General features: G+C 46.8%; 1 protein-coding gene across 1 annotated transcript in view; it reads right to left on the bottom strand.

Moving 5' to 3' along the window:
• LOC115459585 (nebulin-related-anchoring protein-like) overlaps nt 1–24,720 on the bottom strand; it is a gene marked incomplete at both ends in the record, with an annotated part of 56,466 nt that overhangs the window by 17,245 nt on the left and 14,501 nt on the right. The window contains 7 exon segments of the mRNA XM_030189394.1: nt 2,174–2,284; nt 5,804–5,911; nt 9,442–9,546; nt 11,946–12,062; nt 15,741–15,848; nt 17,717–17,821; nt 22,843–22,950. Of these exon segments, the coding sequence (XP_030045254.1) occupies nt 2,174–2,284; nt 5,804–5,911; nt 9,442–9,546; nt 11,946–12,062; nt 15,741–15,848; nt 17,717–17,821; nt 22,843–22,950 (762 nt within the window).

The raw sequence follows: 24,720 nt of genomic DNA, 5'->3' as shown, positions 1-24,720 counted from the left end.
CGCTGTCACCGTCAGGTACCTTTGCTGGCTGCAGACCCCAACCCCCACCAGTCGAAGTCCTCTTCTCCAGCGCGGCCACATTGCTGCCTGATCTGCAAGGGCGTCGGACTCACAGAAACAGAACGAAGCCTTGCGCCGGAAGAAGAGGACCTCGCTGGCTGATCTGCAAGGCTTCGTTCTGTTTCTGCGAGTCTGACGTCCTGCATGTTGTACGTGCAGGGCGTCAGACTCACAGAAACAGAACGAAGCCTTGCAGATCAGTAACGTGGCCGCGCTGGAGAAGAGGACCTCGGCTGGCGGGGGTTAGGGTCCCCCATCAGCAAAGGTACCCGACGGCAGCAGCAGGTTGACGGTGGGGAGGGGGGTCATCGGCAAGGGGGGGCCCCAAGTAGCAACGCCACTGCTTTCAGCACCTGACGCTGATGGACCCTCATGCGTGCTTAATTCTTGCACATGAATACACTGGGGACTCTTTTACTAAGGTGCTCCCAAAATGGCCTGCGCTGGTGTAGGCGCGTGTTTTGGAGGCACGCTGGTCCATTTCTTGAGCGCGCCTGGGAAAAAGGGATTTCTTAAATTGTGCCGGAAAATGGACCCTGCGGCAAAACGAAAACCAGCGCACGTCCATTTTCGGCCTGAGACCTTAACGCCACCCGTTGACTTAGCGGTAAGGTCTCACACGCTAACCAGGCTGTGTCCAGCACATGCTAACTGCCGATTACCGCCGCGTAAGCACCCCACGGTAGAAAATAGAAAATATTTTCTACCGTGTGTGTTGGGCGCACGCCAAAAATGGAATTACCGCCTGGGGTATGCGGTAGCCGGGCGGTAGTGCCAATTTGATGCGTGTTGGATGCACAGAAGTGCGTACACACCTTAGTAAAAGGGGTCCTAAATAACGCAAGCCCCATTATTTTTAGTTACATTTGTAGCCTGCGCTTTCCCACTCCTGGCAGGCTCAATGCGGCTTAACATGGGGCAATGGAGGGTTAAGTGACTTGCCCAGAGTCACAAGGAGCTGCCTGTGCCTGAAGTGGGAATCGAACTCAGTTCCTCAGGACCAAAGTCCACCACCCTAACCACTAGGCCACTCCTCCACTGTTGCTCCTACTTGAAGTCGGCCCTTGCAGATCACCAATGTGGCCGCGCAGGCTTATGCTTCTGTGAGTCTGATGTCCTGCACGTACGTGCAGGACGTCAGACTCACAGAAACAGAAGCCTGCGCAGCCTTCTACATGGAATGTTGCTAGTGGAATAGCAACATTCCATGTAGAATCTCCAATAGTAGCAACATTCCATTTAGAATCTCCAATAGTAGCAACATTCCATGTAGAATCTCCAATAGTATCTATTTTATTTTTGTTACATTTGTACCCTGTGCTTTCCCACTCATGGCAGGCTCAATGCGGCTTACATGGGGCAATGGAGGGTTAAGTGACTTGCCCAGAGTCATAGTCAGTGGGGCCTATTGACTAACTATACACTTGAATGAAAGCTCATTAACTCCTTAATACAGAACATAGAAACATGACAGCAGATATAGGCCATATGACCCATCCACTCTGCCCATCCTCTGTAACCCCTAATTCTTCCTTTTCCTAAGCGATCCCACATGCTTATCCCATGCCTTTTTAAACTCTGGAACAATCCTCGACTCCACCACCTCCATCGGGAGGCCATCCCACGCCTCCACCACCCTTTCTGTGAAATAGTACTTCCTTAGGTTACTCCTAAGCCTATTCCCTCTTATCTTTGTTGTATGCCCCCTCATTCCAGAGCTCTCCTTCATTTGAAAAAGGCTCTCTTCCTGTACATAAATGCCCTTGAGATATTTAAACGTCTCTATCATGTCTCCTCTCTCCCTCCTCTCTTCCAGCGTATGCATGTTGAGGTTCATAAGCCTGTCCCTATAATTTTTGCAGTCAAGGCCGTTAACTAGTTTCGTAGCCGCCCTCCGGACTGACTCCATCCCGTTTATATCTTTCCCTAGTTGCGGTCTCCAGAACTGCACGCAGTACTCCAAATGGGACATGTTAGTAAATCAAGCCCCTAGTTTGAAAAAAATGTGCGTATCTCCAGTCGCCGCAGTTTCTCCTAGAGAGAGCACGTTGATAAGGGACCCTTTAAATAATTGATCGGTCTGTGTGCCATGTCACCATTTCAGAATGCTTACATCCTTCAAAGGAATCAATTTCTTCGTAGTCTGGTAGGAGGGAGTAATGGTGGCTGGGTAATAGTAATCAACGTCGACGTCTTGATCCTTGTAATCGGATTTATAGGCAATCTGAAACAGAAAAGAGATTCTCCAGTTTATTTATTTACTTACTTTTTATATTACCACCCAGGGGCGTAGCCAGACTTTGGCAGGAGGGGTGTCCAGAGCCCGAGGTGAGGGGGCACATTTTAGCACCCCCCCCCCCCCGGCGCCGCTAACCCCCCCAACATTGCCGCCGCTACCGCCACCACCAACACTACCAACAACAACTTTGATCCCCCCTGCTGACGACCCTCTCGACCCCCCTCCCCCTGCCAACCCTCCCCCGCCATCGCCATCACCTACCTTTGCTGGCAGAGGACCTCGGCTGGCGGGGGTCCCCCGCCAGCAAAGGCAGGGTTGGCGGCAGGAGGGGGGTTGAGAGGGTCGTCGGCAGGGGGGTCCAGGGTCAAATCTACGGGGGCCCAGGCCCCACATAGCTACACCCCTGTTACCACCGCTATCCAATAACCACCAAAGCAGTTTACATCGAAGTAACTAGATCACATTCAGAAAATACATTGTACACCCTCATATAATGTGATGCAATATAACGCAGCATCACTTATAATGCCATTAAGGGTTGGATCCAGGTTATTTTTATTATAGTACGTTAACTATGGACCTCATATAATGTGGGTTCGTTTATAACATCATCAAATGTCTTGGACTCCAATGCCCATGTAATAAAGGAGTCTACAGTGTACATACAGACTCAATAAAAACTGTAACAAAAACAATTAAAACTAACTAAAAATTAACATTTCTCAACCCAACTAAAAAAAATCCCGCTGTTTCCTCAGAATAAAATCCATCACTCAACTGTCCATCCTACAAAAATGTCTTCAAGTTCTTCCTAAAGATTGAACAATTTGCCTCAGATCTAATATCCAAAGGGAGGGAATCTGCAGTGGCGCCCCGCCCCCCGGGTGCTGCGCCCCCCCGGAACAGCGCAACGCCCCCCCCCCCGGCAAAAGAACCCCCAATCCCTCGGAGAAAGAACCCCCCCCCCCGGGTGCCCGCCGCGCGCCTGCCGGCTCTTCGTTTTCATGTTCCCTCTGCCCCAGAACAGGAAGTAACCTGTTCCGGGGCAGAGGGAGCAGGGAGCCAACGGAGCCGACAGGTGCGCAGCTGCTGTCTGCATCCTCCAGCAGCGTGCACCCGCCCTGCCCTTGCTATGCCACTGTGTTTAGCTTACCACAAATTTCTGGAGATACGCATTGCTGTTGGTTTGAAAACAAGGCAGTCATTCCTGCATATATGTAATAGTGGCTTTAACAAGCAAATGACCCACAGAAACTGGAGCCCACCATATTCGATGAGTATCACCGTGCCATATGTAAACGTCTAACAATTACACAATACCCGAAGAAACAGAACACAATGAGACAGATTCTCCTTTCCTTCACGGTAAAAGAGATTATGAAATGGTGACAAGGCCGGGAAGCTGACTTAGAACATGCAAATTGTCCCTACTGACGTTTAATTCCTTTTTTCCTAATTACGAATTAATTAGATGTACCTGCCAGTTATATGTAACTCCCTTGTCCTTAAATGACATGACAGATTCTCATTGGCCCCTGAGCTTTCTAGCCTTCTACCAGGGAGATGCCTATTGTCAGGTATGCTGTATTCAATGCCTGACTTCTAAAGAATCACACAACCACTGACGGTTACAGAGAGGAGTAACATGAACACAGAGCCGCCGAGAGGGGGGGACAGGGGGGACAAAAGTCCCCTGGCCCGGGCCTCCGGGGGGGGGGGCCTGGCGCCGCCGCAGTCCGGCCCACCCGCCCTCCATCGCTCCTCGTCGCGTCGCTCCTCTCACTCCCGGAACTAACCTTAAGCGCCTCCGTCCTTTCACCTTCACAGCAAGCAGCAGCAGAGCAGGCCACTCCTTCCTTCCGTGTCCCGCCCTCGCCTGACCTAACGTCCGCAAGGGCAGAGCACAGAAGGAAGGAGACGTCTGCCCTGCTGCTGCTTGCTGCGAAGGTGAAAGGACGGAGGCGCTTAAGGTTAGTTCAGAGGGCCCGGCAGCGGCAGGAGGGGGAGCCCGGTGACCTCGGGTGGGGGGGCGACCTTGGGTGGGCTGGGAGGCCCGGGGGCGGCCTTGTCCCGGCCCCAGCTCTCGGCGGTCCTGCATGAACAGCGTGAATGAGAAACCTGGTTTAATGGTGCTGGTAAATGTGGAAAGAAGAGTTACAGGCCAAATAAGAATGGGTGTTACACCCAGGGGCCTTAGGCTTCTGTCTGTACAAGGTATACAGGTAAAAACTGGTATTTTATTTATTTATTTATTTGTTGCATTTGTATCCCACATTTTCCCACCTATTTGCAGGCTCAATGTGGCTTACATTGTTCCGTAATGGCAATCGCCAGTTCCGGATTAAGAAATACATAGTGGCATTGTAGTAAAAGTTCGTACAAGGCAAAGTAAATTAAGCAGTCAAGTGTTAAAGATTTTTTACCGGGGTAAGAAATCAAGTGGTATTGCGTTAAAAGTTCAGTAATTGGACAGTGTAGGTGAAGTAGTCAAGTACTGAAAGTTCATTTTGTCTATTTCAAGCATTGGTTTCCTTGTCTGCACATATTCAACAGACTGCTAAAACCTGTCGTTTCTTTCTCCATAATATCACCAAAATTTGCCCTTTCCTTTCTGAGCACACTACCAGAACCCTCATCCACGCTCTTATCACCTCTTGCTTAGACTATTGCAACTTGCTTCTCACAGGTCTCCCACTTAGCCATCTCTCTCCTCTTCAATCTGTTCAAAATTCTGCTACACGACTAATATTCCACCAGTGTCGTTACGCTCATATTAGCCCCCTCCTCAAGTCACTTCACTGGCTTCCTATCCGTTTCCGCATACAGTTCAAACTCCTCTTATTAACCTATAAGTGCATTCACTCTGCAGCTCCTCAGTACCTCTCCACTCTCATCTCTCCCTACATTCCTCCCCGGGAACTCCGTTCACTGGGTAAATCTCTCTTATCTGCACCCTTCCCCTCCACCGCTAACTCCAGACTCCGTTCCTTTTATCTTGCTGCACCATATGCCTGGAATAGACTTCCTGAGCCGGTACGTCAAGCTCCATCTCTGGTCGTCTTCAAATCTAAGCTAAAAGCCCACCTTTTTGATGCTGCTTTTAACTCCTAACCCTTATTCACTTGTTCAGAACCCTTATTTTATCATCCTCACTTTAATATTCCCTTATCCCTTATTTGTCTGTCCTAATTAGATTGTAAGCTCTGTGGAGCAGGGACTGTTTCTTCATGTTCAAGTGTACAGCGCCGCGTACGTCTAGTAGTGCTATAAAAATGATAAGTAGTAGTAGTACTAGTTGTCTGATAATTAGTGTGGCTCAATTGCGGTATGCCTTTTTGAACAGGTTTAGTAATTTTCGGAAGTTTGTTAGGTCATGTGTTGATTTTATGGCGTTTGGTAGTGCATTCCATAAGTTCCGGGTATAGGGCTTATACTATTTAACTCATCGTTCAGGTATAACGTGGACAGAGCTGATAGGTCCAAATTGCAAATAGTTATACTCACGTCACTTGCCAAGCTTCCAACCTTCATGGCGTGTAAAGTGCGTCTGTCCAGCCCTGTGCCTTCATAGTGACCTTTCATTTGGCTGTGATAATTCTCTTTGTACTTCAGCTGCGCACAAAAATAAGATCTCCTAAGCACATTTTCTTAAACTCTCAGAGGGGTAGTTAAATGAACTCTTATCCTCAAACTTACAAAGTAATGGGCGGATATTCAGGGGCAGTTATCCAAGTAGGAACAGATCCTCCTACCCAACGAATGCAGTTCACCAGAGCCCACACACAGATTTTCAGCAACGGTATATGGACGGGGCCACTGGAAATCCTTTCTGCTCACCTTGGCACTATCCAGGTAGTGTCAGAGTGGTACAGGCAGGGCTTTTTTTGAGGGGGTACTTGGGGGTACTGAGTACCGGCACCTTTTCCATTGTCTGCTAAAATTGACCCAAGGACCCCATGTTTTAATGAAAGAGCTCAGGCTCTACACACCAATTCTGCCTTGTCATAGGTTCTGTGACTGGTTGCAGGGGGCCTGGCTATTGTGGAGTGGGTCCCCTCAGTGATCACCCAACCCTTGAAGGGTGGCCTAGCATTTGAGTATCGGCACCTTTTTTTGCTAGAAAAGATGCACTGGGTACAGGGATGGTATTTCGGGTTACCTGATCAGTAACGATATTCAGTCCACACTAACCAGGTAACTACTGGTGTTTGGAACTCCATGCTCACATTTATGGAATGCCCCTGCCCTTAGCCACACCCCCTTTCAGTTGCACATTAGGGGATTTAGGCAAGCGGGGTTATAAATTAGCACCCAGGAAGATGCCTGTTCAACTAATTAATAATGCCAATTAACTGCAATAATTAACATCGATTCCTTAGCGTCCCTCCGGACCGGCCCAGGATTGGACTGATGCGTACACAACCCATCAGTCCAAACCTGGGCCGGTCCGGAAGGACTAAAGGAAAGGAAATTAGCAGGTAAAGTCTAATTTCTCCTTTATTGCAATTAATTGGCTCACAAGCCAATTAACTTGCATGCGCATCTTTGATTGGCACTCAAATCTGGGCACCATATATAGAATCTGGGGATTGGTGTGGAAGTGCATGAGCGCATTAAGGTGTTGTCCGCAGGACAACACAGAAAGGGTCCAAAACACAAAGCAAAATACCAAAGGCCTTCAAAAACGGGACAAGTCCTTTTATTCCAAAGTGTAGATCAATCTTGTACATCGATGACCTGACATGGGCCATGTTTCTGTGCACAGCGTCAGGGGTTGTTAGATATCAAAAGTCCAATATGCATCTGCCCAGCTACACCACACTACGATATTTGGAGCAGTGTTGGGACAAGGTTCCTATCTTTTGTCTCCTGCTGTGATGCTGGGCAGGTGCATATTGAACTTTGATAGCTAACGACCCGCCTGACGCAGGCGCTGTGTGCTGAAACACAGCCCGTGTTGGGTCATTGATAAGTACATAAGTATTGCCATACTGGGAAAGACCAAAGGTTCATCAAGCCCAGCATCCTGTTTCCAACAGTGGCCAATCCAGGTCACAAATACCCAGCAAGATCCCAAAAAGTACAAAACATTTTACACTGCTTAGCCCAGAAATAGTGGATTTTCCCCAAGTACATTTAATAACGGTCTATGGACTTTTCCTTTAGGAAGCTGTCCAAACCTTTTTTAAACTCCATTAAGCTAACCGCCTTTACCACATTCTCTGGCAACGAATTCCAGAGTTTGACTACAAGTTGAGTGAAGAAACATTTTCTCCGATTCGTTTTAAATTTACTACATTGTAGCTTCATCGCACGCCCCCTTAGTCCTAGATGTACAAGATTGATCTACGCTGTCCCGTTTTTGAAGGCCGTTGGTACTTTTTTTGTGTTTTGGAGCATAAGTGCCCACAAAGGTGGAGGAACGCGGAACACCACGAGCGTAGCAGCAGGAAATGAGTAGCATACCCAACAAGACACTTCCACAAAGAACACCAGCACCAAAACATATGTCCAAAATATTCGTCTTTATTCTAAAAGGGACTGACAAATATTTTGGACATACGTTTTGGTCCTGGTGTTCTTTGTGTTGTTGGTTACACTACTCCTCTTTTCTTGGCACATAAGTGCATCATGGGCATTCCACACAGCAACACCCGGAACTTATAGAATAATAATAAGCTGTGCGCTCACTTACACTGATTGCCAACATTAGGAAATGTGCACTGTATGAAGTTGAACAGGAGACCATCTACACTCCTGCCAGTGGGAGGTGCTGTTTCACTATCACATTTTCAATAATGAGGCACAGGCAAGCTCTGCAGGATTTCAGGCAACCTGCCTGTCACTAGCAATTGAACACACAATATCGAAGCACTGCCCCCTACTGACAGCATTTGATTCCATACAGCCGTACTAGAACCCTCAGATCTGCCCAACAAAATCAGCTTATAATCTCTAGTTTTCGAGCACACCAGACACAGTGGCGTAGCAGGGGGGGGCTGCCACCTGGGGCGGGGTGGTTCGCCATTGCACCCCCCCCCCCCGGGTGCAGCACGATGGACACCCCCCCCCCCCCCGACCAGCTCCCGCACCCTACCTTTAAAAAGAATATGAGAGGCCTGCACGTAAAAGAAATGTGGACTGTCGGGCCTTCTCTCGCTCTGTCTGTTCCGCCCTTGCGGAAATAGGAAGTTGCGTCAGCGGAGGGCGGGACAGATAGAGCGAGGGAAGACCCGACGGTCCACATTTCTTTTACGTGCAGGGCAGGCGTGAGGCGCTGCGCCTCGCCGCCCGATATTCTTTTTAAAGGTAGGGTGCGGGAGCTGGTCGGGGGGGTGTCGATTCGCTGAGGGGGGGGGGAGCTGGCAGGGAGCACCCCCCCCCTGAGCTGACACCCGGGGTGGACCGCCCCTCCCGCCCCCCCCCCCCTTGCTACGCCACTGACCAGACACTCAATTTTTTTCTGTTCAAGGACTTCGCTCTTCCAGGTTCCCTGAGATTACAAACTTCACTATCTAAGTTCAATGCTGATCGTAAAACATACTTATTTACTGACGCTTTCCTTTAGTATCACAGGGTGGACTCTGATCTTTGCAGAGCATCACCCTCCCTCTTTGTGTCATCCCACCTGCTATCCTATCATTATTGAAGTTCTACCCCCCTTCCCCCCTCAATTCCCATCTTGTTATATCACTTTTAGAACCTAGTCCACTGCAGTGCCCCCTAGGGTGCCCACTTGGTGTCCTGGTATGTCAGGGGGACCAGTGCACTACAAATGCTGGCTCCTTCCACGACCAAATGACTTGGATTTGGTCATTTTTGAGATGGGCGTCCTCAGTTTCCATTATCGCCGAAAACCGGGGATGACCATCTCTAAGGACAACCATCTCAACATTTAGGTCGACCATCTCTAAGGTCGACCTAAATGTTGAGATTTGGGCGTCCCCAACCGTATTATCGAAATGAAAGATGGAAGCCTGTCTTGTTTCAATAATACGGGTTTCCCCGCCCCTTCACGGAGCCGTCCTGCGAGGACGGCCCCAGGAAAACTTGGGCGCCCCGTTCGATTATGCCCCTCCCACGTCTCTCTCATCAGCAAGCTGTATTAAGCAGTCACAGAACTTTATGCCTCTCCTACTTACATCACTGGTGTATTTAGAAATCTTGCTGACATTCTTGAACTGGGGGGTCTCGCAGTAGTTGATACTGTGGCCTTTACTGTGCTCCAGGTCTTTCTTGTACTCCACCTTTAAAAAAAAGCCCCCAAAAAACCAATAAACACGTCCACTTGATGAGAGAGATAAAGTTCTAATTTGTTTCCTAGAGAAGTTCTCAACATTGTTTCATGCAGCCACAGGTTTTGTTGACCCATGGGCTTCTCAAATTGCAAAGACTGCCTGATGGTACAACCACCTCTGAAAGTCTATTAGTATAACAAAATGGCGGCTTTGGTGCAGTTTTTACACCAATGGAATCTGAAGACCCACAAAAGGGAAGGAAAGGGCTTCTGGATTGAGCTCAAGCCTTTTTCGGTTATAGCTCAAAAGCAAGTTACTTTCAGGTACAATAGGCATTTCTCTGTCTCTGGAGACCTTTCATTCTAAATCTGTATCTGAGACAATGGAGGTCTAAGTGGCAGGGGCGTACGCAGACCTGCCATTTTGGGTGGGCCCAGAGTTAACCTGGGTGGCCCCTTCCCACCCCCACCCCGTACATACATTCAATATACTGTTTTTTTTTAATGACACGACGTCTGCCCGTTTCTGTCTGAAACCCCTCCACCAGTCCTACCTCAGAGAGCCAATGCCTGTCGCAATTCCTATAGGCAATCTGCGCCGGCTCTGCAGGCTTCTCTACCACTTTCCCGCCAAAGAAACAAAAAGTGACATCATTGAGCGCAGGACATGCTTACTGGGTGGGCCTGAGGCAAGACTGCGTGGGCCTGTGCCCACCCAGGCCCACCCCTAGCTACGCTACTGCTAAGTGACTTGCCCAAGATCACAGTGAGCTGCAGTGGGATTTGAACCCCAGATTCACTGGTTCCCAGCCCTGCTGCTCTAACCACTAGGCTACTGCTTCACAAAACAAGTAGGTTGTGTACATCCTAGCTTCTCCCACACTGCCCTGCCAACGTGTTCGGAGAGAGAGAAAAGTTAAACCGTTTTCAATGCCTTTCAATGTATGTGTTCTCTACAGAGAATGTCAACTAATGTCCCAACTCTGGTGGTGATTTCAGTGATGTTTGACACCTCCTTGGGGAACTGGAGACCAGCAAATAGCTCATTTCTCTGAACAACCTCTAAAAGGAAATGAGGTTTGGTCAATACCAAAAAGTAATTTAAGATTTGCCATACTTCTATAAGACAGATATGTTAATCAAGGCTGCATGAGGCTATGTTCCCAGGAAGCTCCATCTCTGGCCGTCTTCAAATCTAAGCTAAAAGCCCACCTTTTTCATGCTGCTTTTAACTCCTAACCCTTATTCACTTGTTCAGAACCCTTATTTTATCATCCTCACTTTAATATTCCCTTATCTCTTGTTTGTCCTGTTTGTCCTAATTAGATTGTAAGCTCTGTTGAGCGGGGACTGTCTCTTCATGTTCAAGTGTACAGCGCTGCGTACGTCTAGTAGCGCTAGAGAAATGATAAGTAGTAGTAGTAGTAGTCTGGGATTCCGGAATCTTGCTACTCTTTGGGATTCCACACAGAATCTTGTTACTGTGGGATTCCAGAATCTTGCTACTGTTTGGGATTCTGCACGGAATCTTGCTACTCTTTGTCCTTATACCTTATTTGTCCTGTTTTTCTGTCTTGATTAGATTGTAAGCCTGTCGAGCAGGGACTATCTCTTCATGTTCAAGTGTACAGCGCTGCGTACATCTAGTAGCGCTTTAGAAATGATAAGTAGTAGCAGTAGTAGAAATCTAAACCAGGAAACAGCAGGGCAACATTCAAAAGGGCACATACATTAAGGAGAGTTAACAGAGCCCTGGACAGCAGCTTGCTGCTAAATCACCAGAAGCTTGGAAAGAAGGTAGTCTAGAAAGATCCTTGGGATGGGATTCTGAGAAGTGGCTGGGCCAGAACTTCACACTGCTCGAATACAGGTGGTTCTGTTAGTTAAATGCTAATGAAAGCAGCTTCGGACACAACTCTGGTTGGAGCCTCCGAGGAAAGCTGCAGCGGGAAATCGCCTAGATATGCAGTAAGAAACCCAGACAAGGTTTGGGTGAAGGCCTGACCCAGTTATAAGGCCCTGAGAGGATTAATTTCATGTTTTAACTTAGTGAGGTCCATGGGTTTCATTTGAATTAAGTTTTCTTGTCTGAAAAGCATATTGGTACTGTTAGTAGGAGAGGGGCAGCCTGCTCCTAACTATTCCTATTAACGGCAGGGAAGTAGTGTTTGGTTGGCGTAAAAGTGGCACAGCCTCTTTGAGCTTCCAGAAAAGTGGATTAGAACGTGAATACATAAAGACTTCACTGTTGAGGAGGAGATCGGAGACCCATAGAGTGGAAGAAACCAGCACCTGACTACGATGCCTAGCGCCATATCGAAATGGGCGGACAGGAAGCATCAAGCTCTGTAGCCCATTCCCGGTGCACTCAAACATCCCATTCCCTCATGATATATACAGAGTCCTCACCTCACTGAAGAGTTTGTTAACATCCTGAGCTTGCTTAATGGCGAGATTATCTTGTGTCGTTAAAGAATGGTACTGAGCTGCACCCTTCATCCTTGAAAAGTCCTTCTTGTATTTTATCTGAGAGGCAAAAACGATAAAAATGTGTAAAGAATGATGCAATCCTGCTTTCAAAAGGACGCAAATGCCGTTTACATAGCAAAGAGCGACCTGCTCCTCCCAACCCCAAACTGATATTTGTCCACCTCTCCTGCCATGTCCCACTGGTCAATGATATTTTCTGAGCCTCGCACATTCAGCCAGGAATGTTTGGCCCATTTATTATTTAAAAAAAAGCCTGAATGCTTTATTCTGTCCTCATTAATAAATACAACTGAATTTGGTAAGAGCAAATAGGTCATTTGGGTTCCTGCTAGATAACTATGGCCTGAATCGGACACTGTTGGAAAGAGGACACTGAGCTTGATTTGACAGTCGGTCTGACCCAGTGTGGTAATTTCTCAAGTTCTTATCCGAAGCCTCATTTACTATCAGGCCACAGTGGAAGATTAACCGGTTAAACAAGTGGGTTATGAACCAGGGTTGAAACCCTGCTTGTTTTTTTTTTTTTTTTTTTTTTATTTTCTTTATTTATAAATTTCAAATTTTACAAGCATCAAACTTGATATAAGAAAAATGATTTTAGAGGTTACAAATTTTCCAAGCAAAATTATTTTCTATATAATTATCCTCTAATCAATATAAGTCCACACTTATGGGAGTTCAAAATGAGAGAAAAAAGTTGAAGCAAAAAAAAAAAAAAAAAAAGGAAAGAAAAAATAAAGAAGAGAGTGGAAAAACAACTCTAACCGTTATTACAATACTATTGAACAATAATACTAGTGGGAGCATTAGTTCCAACTATCCTTCTAGATGTTATAAAGTTCTCAAGTTGAATAGGATCAAAAAACGTAAATTTTTCGTTTTGGTAGGTGACTAAACATTTGCAAGGGAATTTAAGGAAAAACGATGCCCCCAAAGTAAGCACTTCTCCTTTCTTCTGTAGAAATTTCTTCCGACGTAATTGTGTTTCTCTTGAAACATCTGGAAAGATGCTGATCTTTAAACCTTTGAAGAGTTTTGCTGAATTCTTATAAAATAATCTTAATATCCAAGCTTTATCCGGAGATAAAACTACCGTTATTATCAGTGTAGCAGGCAATACTTGTTCAGTGTCAGAAAGTTCTAGTAAGGCGGATACATCCAAAGGTTGATTTTCTATTTGTTGTAAATTTCTAGATGGAATATAATAAACCTGTGCCAAAGGAGGAATATCTTCTTCTTTTATTTGGAGGATTTCTTTAAAATATAATTTTAACATCTCTTTAGGAGCCATAGTATTTAAGAAAGGAAAATTTAAGAAACGAAGATTATTACTTCTAGAAAAATTTTCCATTATTTCTGCCTTTCTTCTTAGATTACTTAAGTCCTTAATGACTACATTTTGCACTTCCTGTAGAGATTGAATATCTTTGGCTTGTTGTCCCACTTGTAAATTTAAGGATTGAACTTTCTCTTCCAGTTTTTCAACATCCTGTTTAACCGTTTGTATTTGAGGCACTAAAGCTTTACCTAAGTCCATGATAAGTTTCCAAAGGGATTCAAGAGTCACTTCAGGGGGTTTAACTTGTGTTGAATCAAATGTAAAGACTCCTACCTCCATCTGTACGTTTTCCACTCGACTTGAGAAAATACCCTCCTCCATCGATGTTCCGTTCGGCCCAGCTTTCTCCTGATCTTTAATCGTCCCCAGCGCTCTTACTTCTACATCTCCTTCCGGAGTTCGAGTCGATAGCGCCGCCAAAAAAGGAGATTGCTCGCGAAGCATAGGAGGAGGAGGAGGTGTTCGTGCGTCCGGGCTCAGTGAGACTTCCAGCTCATGTATTCCCGTCACGCCTCCAACTGCTGCGGGAGATATCAGCGAGCCGCCCGTCGGCGTGCTAGCGGTTTGAGCCCGCAGTAGGAACGAGTCTATTGTATTGCTTCGAGTCGGGGTCCCAAGTCGCTGGGGGGCGATAGCCGCGGCTTTCCCCCTTCTTTTCGGCATAGTGAGGAAATATTTAAGGAAAAACCGAAGTTTTTCCAAGATTCAAAAGGTAAGTTCCTCGGGAGCTACAAGAGTATGTCTTTCCCTCTCGAACCCTGCTTGTTTTTAACGTAAGTACATAAGTAATGCCACACTGGGAAAAGACCAAAGGTCCATCGAGCCCAGCATCCTGTCCACGACAGCAACCAATCCAGGCCAAGGGCACCTGGCGAGCTTCCCAAACGTACAAACATTCTATACAATCAAGCCATTGTGACATCACTAATGAGGTTGGCTCTTATTGGTGGAATGAGCCACTATGACATCACAATAGGTTAAATCACTGCTCTATGTAATAAAAGTGAGCCAAGTAGAGGACATAAGTACATAAGTAATGCCACACTGGGAAAAGACCAAGGGTCCATCGAGCCCAGCATCTTGTCCACAACAGCGGCCAATCCAGGCCAAGGGCACCTGGCGAGCTTCCCAAACGTACAAACATTCTATACATGTTATTCCTGGAATTGTGGATTTTCCCCACGTCCATTTAGTAGTGGTTTATGGACTTGTCCTTTAGGAAACCGTCTAACCCCTTTTTAAACTCTGCTAAGCTAACCGCCTTCACCACGTTCTCCGGCAACGAATTCCAGAGTTTAATTATGCGTTGGGTGAAGAAACATTTTCTCCGATTTGTTTTAAATTTACTACACTGTAGTTTCATCGCATGCCCCCTAGACCTAGTATTTTTAGAAAGCGTGAACAGACGCTTCACATCCACCTGTTCCACTCCACTCATTATTTTATATACTCTATCATGTCTCCCCTCAGCTGTTGCTATATTGGGATAGACCAAAGATTCATCAAGCCCAGTATCCTGTTTCTAACAGTGGCCAATCCAGGTGATAAGTAACTGGCAAGATCCCAGAACAGCAAAACAGATTTTATGCCTTTCCAAATCCAAGTGCAAGGCAAGTTACAAGTTCAAGAACACAAGTTAATTTCCCTGTCCAAGAGGACATAAGTACATAAGTATTGCCACATTGGGACAGATCAAAGGTCCATCAAGCCCAACATCCTGTTTCCAACAGTGGCCAATCCAGGTCACAAATACCACTAACCTAACCGCCTTTACCACATTCTCTGGCAACGAATTCCAGAGTTTAATTACACGTTGAATGAAGAAAAAATTTTCTCCAATTCATTTTAAATTTACTACTTTGTAGATTCATCACATGCCCCCTAGTCCTAGTATTTTTGGAAAGAGTAAGCAAATGATTCACATCCACCCATTCCACTCCACTCATTATTTTATAGATCTCTATCATATCTCCCCTCAGCCGTTGTACAACCTGTGTTGTACGTTGGAAGGTGAAGTGACTTGCCGAAGGTTGGTCGGTGGCAGAAGCAGGATATGAGTCCCAGCTCTTCTGGTTCTCATCCTGCTGCTCCAACACCTGGCTACTCCTCGGGCAGGTCACTTCTCCCTTCATTGCCTCAGGTGTAAGCTTATAAGGCCAGGGAACTTCACGTACCTGAATATAATTCACCTTAAGCACAGATTTTAAAAAGGAAAGTTAGACATTTTATAAAATCCAAATCTAACAAATCTAAAATGTTGGTTTTTTTTTTTGCTTTGTCCTACACCTTCTCTAACCCCACTTTATTAATAACTTTTAATGCCATGACCACGCCTTATCTTCTTCCCTTGGGTTCTGACAAGAGGCAATACTTACATCACTTGCAAGCTCATTGGCTTTTTTGGCAATCTGGTAGGCTGGTGTTATCATAGCAGGGAAACTTCCTTTCCCTCGAACTTGTTCGTAGTCTTCTTCTGAATAATCCTACAGAAAAGAAATCTGAATATGGCATCATCCAAATTAGACAGTCATGGTTTTGGCAAAATAAATGATTCGTAAAGGTGACATCCTACACATTTGAAGCTTATAAGGGACAAGGGCGAAGCCAGACACCCAATTTTGGGTGGGCCTGGGCCCAAGATGGGTGGGCAGAAGAACTCCGCCCTGTCCCACAAGAGATTTGGTCTTCCTCTCTCTTGCCTGCATGCATGCCATGTGGAGGGGAATAATCGAACGGGGCGCCCAAGTTTTCCTGAGGGCGTCTTCGCAGGACGTCCCCGTGAAGGGGCAGGGAAACCCATATTATCGAAACAAGATGGGCGTCCATCTTTCGTTTCGATAATACGGTTGGGGATGCCCAAATCTCAACATTTAGGTCGATCTTACAGATGGTTGACATAAATGTTGAGATGGTCGACCTTAGAGATGGTAGTCCCCGGTTTTCGGCGATAATGAAAACCGAGGATGCCCATCTCAAAAATGACCAAATCCAAGTCATTTGGTCATGGGAGGAGCCAGCATTCGTAGTGCACTGGTCCCCTTGACATGCCAGGACACCAACCGGGCACCCTAGGGGGCACTGCAGTGGACTAACTGATGCACTAACTGAACGGAAAAAGCCCTTCCCTTACCGATCCCTTAGCGATTCAGAAAGGAACGGGCATGCATGAAGGAAATCGCATGCAAATGAGCTGCTCACTGTTAGCTCATTTGCACACGAATTCCTTCCTAAGGAGGGGAGGCCAGTGCAGAGCAGCCAAGGGATGGGATTTGATACACCGCCTTTCTGCGGTTACAATCAAAGTGGTTTACATATTATATTTCTTTTGTACCTGGGGCAACGGAGCATTAGGTGACTTGCCCAGAGTCACAAGGAGCTGGAATGGGAATCAAACCCAGTTCCCCTGATTCTCAGGCCACTGCACTAACCATTAGAGCTGCTGTTCTGTTCTCGTGAAGTGGGACCAGGGCCGCTGAGAGGGGGGGGAAGGGGGGACAAAATTCCTCGGGCCCGGGCCTCCAAGGGGGGCCCGGCGCCGTAGTCCCTGATCTCACCTGGCCTCAGCCCCACCCCTGCCCCGAGGTCATCGTCATCGTTGACGCCCTCCGGGCTGCCGCACCACAGTTCCCACCCGCCCCCTTCCGTCCACCACCGGGCGGGGTCCCTGCATTGAAATCATCACAGCGCCTCACCTGTCACCTCTGTAACTGAAAGCGCAGCAGCGGCAGATCGGATTCGCCTCCCTTCGGGCCTTCCCTCCCTGTGTCCTGCCTTCGTCTGGGCGAGGTGACAGGTGAGGCACTGTGATGATTTCAATGCAGAGGGCCCGGTAGTGGACGGAGGGGGGGCGAGTGGGGACTGCGGCGTGGCAGCCCGGGGGGTGGCGACGACAATGACGACCTCGGGAGTGGGGCCAGGCCCAGCCCAGTCTCTCGACGGCCCTGAGTGGGACATCGGTTATTATTCCACTGTACAACAAAATAGAGGCATTCACTGCATGCCCCATGAACGGGGACCCATTGTGTGTCAGTTCTACAGTAAAAAAAAAGTCCCTGCATTTCAGAGTCTACACACAGCAAGGTTTTCTCTTTGATCTCTTATCCCAGACTCCCATGCCCTTGATTTATGCATCCAGTGGCTATGTCTGTCCTTCAGAAATTTCACCAGGAGTCGGATTACTCATCTTGGCTTCCAGGAGCAAAGATGTCCTTTCGAGGTGTACAGGCTGTAATTTTCCATGCAGCACTAAAGAGCTTCGGACAAAGCTTACATTCCTCCCTGGGTTGTGCGTAGTATTAACGAGCAGCCACACAATCCGGAGTAGATTTCTTCTACACTCGGATACACGTACCTGGTAATACATATTTCCATTTTCATCTGCAAAAGTCACATGAGCTCCGGACGCACGGCTGGCCTTCCCTTTGATTTCTTGTTCGTATTTCTGATGGTATCTCACCTAATTGTAAATTAAATGTAAAAAACAACAGCGTACCTTATTGTGGCGTGGAGGGTCGCTGGGGTGGGGGGTCTTCGTTCTATTTGCATTTGATTTGATGGAATTGTACCCCAGTGATGCGCATTCTTTACTAGCCCTACCTCTATATCCCAGGGGCGTAGGCAGACCTTTCATTTTGGGTGGGCCCAGAATTTGGATGGGTGGGCCTTCCAAAATCCCCCCCTCCATTGTCCTGCATCTTTCTCCCTCTCCTCCACTCCCAGATCCTGCATTCCCCGCTCCCCGAGGCCCAGCATCTCTCCCCTCTCTGAAACTACCCTCATACCTCAGAACTTTCCACAACAGGAATGTACATCCACTGCCTGGCCAGCCCCGCAGGCTTCCCTCTGCCGCGTCCTGCCAGGTAGGAAGTGAGGGCAGGGCAAAAGAAAGCATCTGAATGTGACAGAGACATACATCGCGGCTGCTGCTGAGAAAGGTGCTGAGGTAGAACAGAGAAGGCAGGTGCTATGGAGCTGCAAGCGGAAAGTAAATGCCAGATCCGGGGGGGGGGGGGGCAGGAGAGGGAGAGAGGGGAGTGAGGCAGCCACTGCTGAACTATTTTGGATGCCAGACAAGGTGGGCCTGAGCCAAGAATGGGTGGGCATGTGCCCACCCAGGCCCACCTATAGCTAAGCCACTGCCATATCCAGTCCAAGTATGTATTCAACATGGAATTCACACACACCCCTTCTAGCACTTTCCCCCAGATTAACTATAGCGACCCTAGAGATCTGCACCGAAATCTAGGCATATTCTGTAGTAATTGGCTTAACAAGCTAATCAGCGTTGATAACAGCACTTAACAAGCAATAACAAGCACTAATTGGCAATAATAAGAATTTACACGCACAACTCGCTAAGCGTTTTTCTGTAATGAACTGCACTAAATTCTAAAGTGTATAGTTCAAAAAAGGCATGGCTATGGGCGGGGGAAACGGGTGTTCCAAAATTTACGTACGCGGTTATAGAATACGGCCCACTGCGCATAACTCTACGCGCAGGCATTTAGGCCGCCTTTTTGTGGGCCTAAATGGGAGGGCGTTGTTTTAAGTGCTAGGATTTCTGCCTAAGTGTATTCTATATACTGCGCTTAAATCTAGGCACTGCTTATAGAATACGCACAGGTGGAAATCTTTACCGCGTGTTTTTTTTTTAGGTTCTTTATACAGAATCTGGCACTTTACGGGTTAAGTCTACCCTTACATAAATAAGTGGCAGCAAAGCGACTTTTCCGCTAGCGCTATTCCGTGTGGGTGCATGTCAGTGGCGTTAAAAAATTCTATAAATGTACCGAAAAATCGGCGCTCATTATAGAACAACATTGAGCGCCAAATTCCACGCTCAGCTTTGGGCACAAGGAATTGCGCCAACTGAAACCTGCTGTAAATCCTGCCACACATCTTTGGTGAACGCCCCAAACCTGACCGTGCCCCTCCCGTGGCCACGCCCCCTTTTGAATTGCGTGCGATCCATTTTAGGGGCAAATTGTTACAGAATGGTGCATAGGCAGATTGGTGCCCAAATTGCATAATCAGTACACCAATTAAGTGCTTGTTAACTGAAATAATTAAATCAGTGGAGCCCAATAACTAATTATTTCGGCTGCCAATCTGGGATCCGCACCGTTTATAGAATGGGGAAAAATTTTGCAATAATGCAAGGGGGCATTCACATGGGTGGAACATGAGATGGGCATGGGCGGGGCTGGCATTTATTTATTTTATTTATTAGAAATTTATTTACCGCCTTTTTGAAGGAATTTCACTCAAGGCGGTGTACAGTAAGAATAAACCAAACAGGAGCAATAGACAATTACAGCAGTAATGCAAAGTATGGCATAATATACTACTCGCAATGTCAACACAATACGTAATAGAACCCTTTAATAGTCAGCGTAGAGTATTTATGTACAACATTTGTATCCCACATTTTCCCACCTATTTGCAGGCTCAATGTGGCTTACATATTTCCGTAATGGTGATTACCAGTTCCGGAAAAAAAGAAATACATAGTTAAGGTAGAGGAGATAGAATGGAGTAGGTATTCAGGAAGGAAAGTTCATCTTATAATAAAAATCGGGATAACTTAGTTTGAAACAATCATGAAGATTAAACATAGAAAATAAAGAATTAGATATTGTGAAAGCCCAGTGTACATCTTGTTAATTGACAATTAGGGTGCGTTATTATTTATTTATGTATTTATTGTATTTGTACCCCACATTTTCCCACCTTTTTGCAGGCTCAATGTGGCTTACAGCAGTGGCGTATCCACAGGTGGGCCTGGGTGGGCCGGGGCCCACCCACTTAGGGCTCAGGCCCATCCAGCAGTAGCACATGGTAATGAAAATGCTGCTCTCCACAATACTGGCACCTTTGCATGCTCAGTTTTCAGCGAATGCCTGCTGCAGACTACCAAGGTGGAGACTGGAGAGAAGCATTTTCCCACCAGCTGAGATATTTCTTTGATGTGGGGGTGGGGGAGAGAACATTTGGTGCCACCCACTTCTTGCCTAGGCCCACCCAAAATCTGCTGTCTGGCTACGGCCCTGGCTTACAGAGTATAGATATGATAACGTCGTTACATGATTTAAAAGCAGTCGATCATAAGCAGAGGTGAAAGAGGATTTAGACGGAAGGTGTTAGGTAAGGTCGTGTGAGAGGCGTTTTTTTGGTGTACTTGGGTGGTTTAAGGAATGATTTGTTTCATTGAGGGTGACTTTTGTAGGCTTTGTTGAAGAGATGTGTTTTCAAAGCTTTGCGAAAGCTGGTTAGATTGGTCGTGGTTTTCAGGGCCATGGGTAGTGCGTTCCAAGACTGTGTGCTTTTGGACGCAAAGGTAGTAGCATAAGCCTGTTTGTATTTTATTCCTTTACAGCTGGGGAAGTTCAGATTGAGGAATTTGCGGGCCGATCTTTTGGCATTTCTGGGCGGTAAAGCAAAGATGGAACATATAGGGGTCCTTTTACTAAGCCATGGTAAAAAGCAGCCTGATGTAGTGTATGCACCTGTTTCGGGCACAGGCCAGGTCAGTTTTTAACGGGTCTGCAAAAAAAAGGGCGCTTTTTTAATGGGACGACTAACGGGCTTGCGGTAAAACTGAAACCAGTGCGTGCCTAAAGCCGGCCTGAGCCCTTAACGCCACCCATTAATCCAGCAGTAAGGGCTGGCACGCGCCAACTGCAGATTACCACCGGAAATGCCGCGCATGGGAAGGAAATAAATAAATTAATCATCCAGGCGCACCAAGGTGGGTTTCTGCTACTACTCTAACATGGAATCTGTGCGCCCGGATGCCGTTATAAAATATGTGCCCCTCGTGCGTCATCAAGGCATCTATATTTGTAGAATTGCCCCCTCCACGTCCTTTTTGCAGACCATGCTGTCCTGGGCTTGTCTTGATTTTAGACCAGGAAAGTCCAGTCTCGGTCCTCGAGGGCTGCAATCCAGCAGAGTTTTCAGGATTTCCCCCAATGAATATGCGTGAATCTATTTGCAGGGAAATCCTGAAAACCCGACCTTGCGAGGGCAGAGGTTGGATACCCCTGGTTTACTCATTCCCAGCCTTTTCACAGTCTTTGGGAGTGAATGGGACTTTCAGGGATGACGACACCTAGTGGTCAGACCCAGGATACACACATGCCAGGTTCCAGTCTGGGGCCCCTGGTCAAAGATTGTCGCTAGGAATGTGTTGCGGTGAGATGGGGTGTTTAAAAGAATAGGGCTGAAGCCCCAGGAAATTGTGAATGAAAGCTTATGGTGCCACAGCTCAGTAGTAGAGACTGGTTCCAGCTCTGTTGAAAACCCAAAATGGCAGTAGTGTATCCAATCCAGGTGCGTGTGTTATGTACACACCCCCTGTCAGTTCTTCCCTTCTTGCTCCCACCGCATCCCTTCCTTTCCTTCCTGGCCCAGCCCTACAAAGATCTCTAGAAAAGCTGCACTGGCTCCCAATCAAAGAACGTTATCATCTTCAAAATCTGCACCTTTGCCCACAAAATTATCTACGGCGTAGTCCCAGGATACATGACAGACCTCATAGATCTACCAACCAGAAACAAGAATCGGATCATCACGATCATACCTAAACTTACATTACCCAAATTGCAAAGGACTTAAATACAAAACAACTTACGCATCCAGCTTCTCCTACGTAAGCGCACAACTATGGGATGGACTCCCAAAAGCTGTAAAATAATCCATGACTATCTAAACTTCAGAAAATCATTAAAAACCAACCTCTTCAAAAAGGCTTACCCCACCGATCCAACGTAAATCCCCACACCCAGCAACACAGCATAACCAATGATCGTACTGGACAATACACAATCTTCATCCCCTTTGACCTTCAAGGTGCCTGACACACACCTACCTCATTCGACCACAATACAACCTTGTATTTGTTATCAACCGACTGGCGAACGTCTTTATGGTATTATGTAAGCCACATTGAGCCTGCAAATAGGTGGGAAAATGTGGGGTACAAATGTAACAAATAATAATAATAATTCCCTCCCTCCCCCCTCCTTCTCCCCCCCCCCCACACCATACCTTAAAATCACTTCATCTTCGCCCAGGCAGTGCCAGCAGCAGTGGCACTCAAAGGCTGCCTGCGGCTGGCATTGGGCTTTCTCTCTGAACCATCCCGCACCTTCTGACAGCTCAGAAAGAAAGGTCCGTGCAGGCTACAGGCAGCCTTTGAGAGCTGCTGGTGCCACTGGGCGAACACTGGAAGTGATTTTAAGGTACAACGAGGGGGGGGGGGAAGAGCGGGGGAAGGGAAGGAATTACAGATCCTTGCAGGGGTGGGAAAGGATGGGAGAGATGCATTGGGAGGGAGAAGGAAGGGAAATGCAGATACACCCTCTCCCCCCCCCCCCCTGTTGAAAATTCCAGGTTTTCGATCTAGTGAATATCTAATCTAGAGTCAGCTTAGCCCGTTCCCTTGTACATTCTGCGTTCGTTCACTTCAACACATACCTCACTGGCTAGCTCGTTGGCTTTCTTAGCTATTTGATATGCTGGGGTGATCATAGCAGGGAAACTTCCTTTACCCCTCTGCTGTTCATAATCTTCTGTGTATTTCAGCTACAAAACCAAGAGTTTAGAAAAAGGAAGAATGAATTTTAATTCAGCAAGACTTGTAAATTAATGTTCCAAAAACACACGGTTTACAGATGCTGTTACAGCTCATTATAGCCCTGTAAATCATTATAATCTGTTAGGAGATGATTTTCTGTAGCAGGTGAGTTATAAATATTTCTAAACATATTATAATTAGGTCAGAGGACACGCATGTCATCGCCCACGAATGAGTTTGAGTATCACCTTTCATTTTTATCTAATTTAACATCATTATCTGCTCTCATTCTTCTCCTCCCCTTTCATCCAGCTATAGTCACTGAGATGAAAATACGTAACTCTGTGAAATGTACGGCCTACGGTTTCCATATTCCGAGGAGGAGGCCACAGTTGTATCACGTCTATAGTTGGTGTAATTGCCAGTGGATAAATGTAAGCAGCACCGATACTGAGTTACTCTAGTATTCTATAAGGTAGGGTTACTCAAAGGGGAACACGGTCACGTTTTCAGGATATCCCTAATGAAAATGCACTGAGACCAAGGCGTTATTTTAATGAAAATCCTCTCAATTGCTGAGTTTTGCTTAGAAGAGAGGCTTTGATATTTGATACGAGCAATAGATTGTTAAAAGGTGCAACGTGTTATGTCCAGAATTGTATTTGTATTGATTTGAGCTATCAGCGAATAGGAGTGATGCTAATAAGCTCTATTTACTTAGGTATGAATGATGGTATGAAAGGTTATATTATTTGGCTAGACAATATAGGGGCTCATTTTCAAAGCACTTAGACTTTCAAAGTTCCATAGTAACCTATGGAACTTTGTAAGTCTAAGTGCTTTGAAAATACATCTCAATATAGTGTAGTTTATGTTATGCAGTACAAGTAGGAAGTATATCCACATAAAAAGTGTTAACAGTTTAGATTGATGAAGTAAAAGATAATAAAATGATGTATAATAAGTGATTCTAGAACAAAGAGACTGGTACTTGAAGTATTCAAGTTTTATTACGATAACTCATTTGGTATTCTATTAATGCATATCCATTAGGGATATCCTGAAAATCGACTGGCCTGTGCATCCCTAGGACAGGTTTGAGTACCACTCAGGCTGCTCAGCGCCGCAGTCCCTGGTCTCACCCACCCGCCCTTGACTCCGTCGTCCATCCACCACCGGGCCTCACCTCCCTGTGAAAGCGGCAGATCGCCTCCCTTCGGGCCTTCCCTTCCTGTGTCCCGTCCTCATGGAAACAGGAAGCTACATCAGATGAGGATGGGACACAGGGAGGGAAGGCCCGAAGGGAGGTGATCTGCTGTTTTCACAGGTAGGTGAGGCCGCGGTGCTGCCAATTTGAGTGCAGGGGGCCCGGTGGCGGATGGTCGACAGAGCCAAGGGCGGGTGGGTGAGACCAGGGACTGCAGTGCTGGGCCCCCCTTGGAGGCCCGGGCCCAGGGAATTTTGTCCCCCCTGCCTCCCCCTTGTGGCGGCCCTGCTTCCAGCTACTAATGAAAAAGGTGTGAGCAAAAAATAAATAGGTAGTTTTACAAGACCCTACTTAAATACTCAGGCCCCTTACAAAAGTACCCATTTTATGAAAACACCTGTATCTAGAAGGCTGCGTTCAGGGCCAGCTCAAGGGACCACGGGGCCCTGAGCCAACTTTTTGGTGTGGTGCCCTCCCATCAGCACACTCCCCACTGGCACAATCCCCCCTCAGACCCAGAGGCGTAGCCAGACAACAGATTTTGGGTGGGCCTAGGCAAGAAGTGGGTGGG

Source organism: Microcaecilia unicolor, unplaced genomic scaffold (genome assembly GCF_901765095.1).
Source record: "Microcaecilia unicolor unplaced genomic scaffold, aMicUni1.1, whole genome shotgun sequence".
Lineage (NCBI taxonomy): Eukaryota > Metazoa > Chordata > Amphibia > Gymnophiona > Siphonopidae > Microcaecilia > Microcaecilia unicolor.
This window is presented reverse-complemented; position numbering and strand designations above follow the sequence as displayed.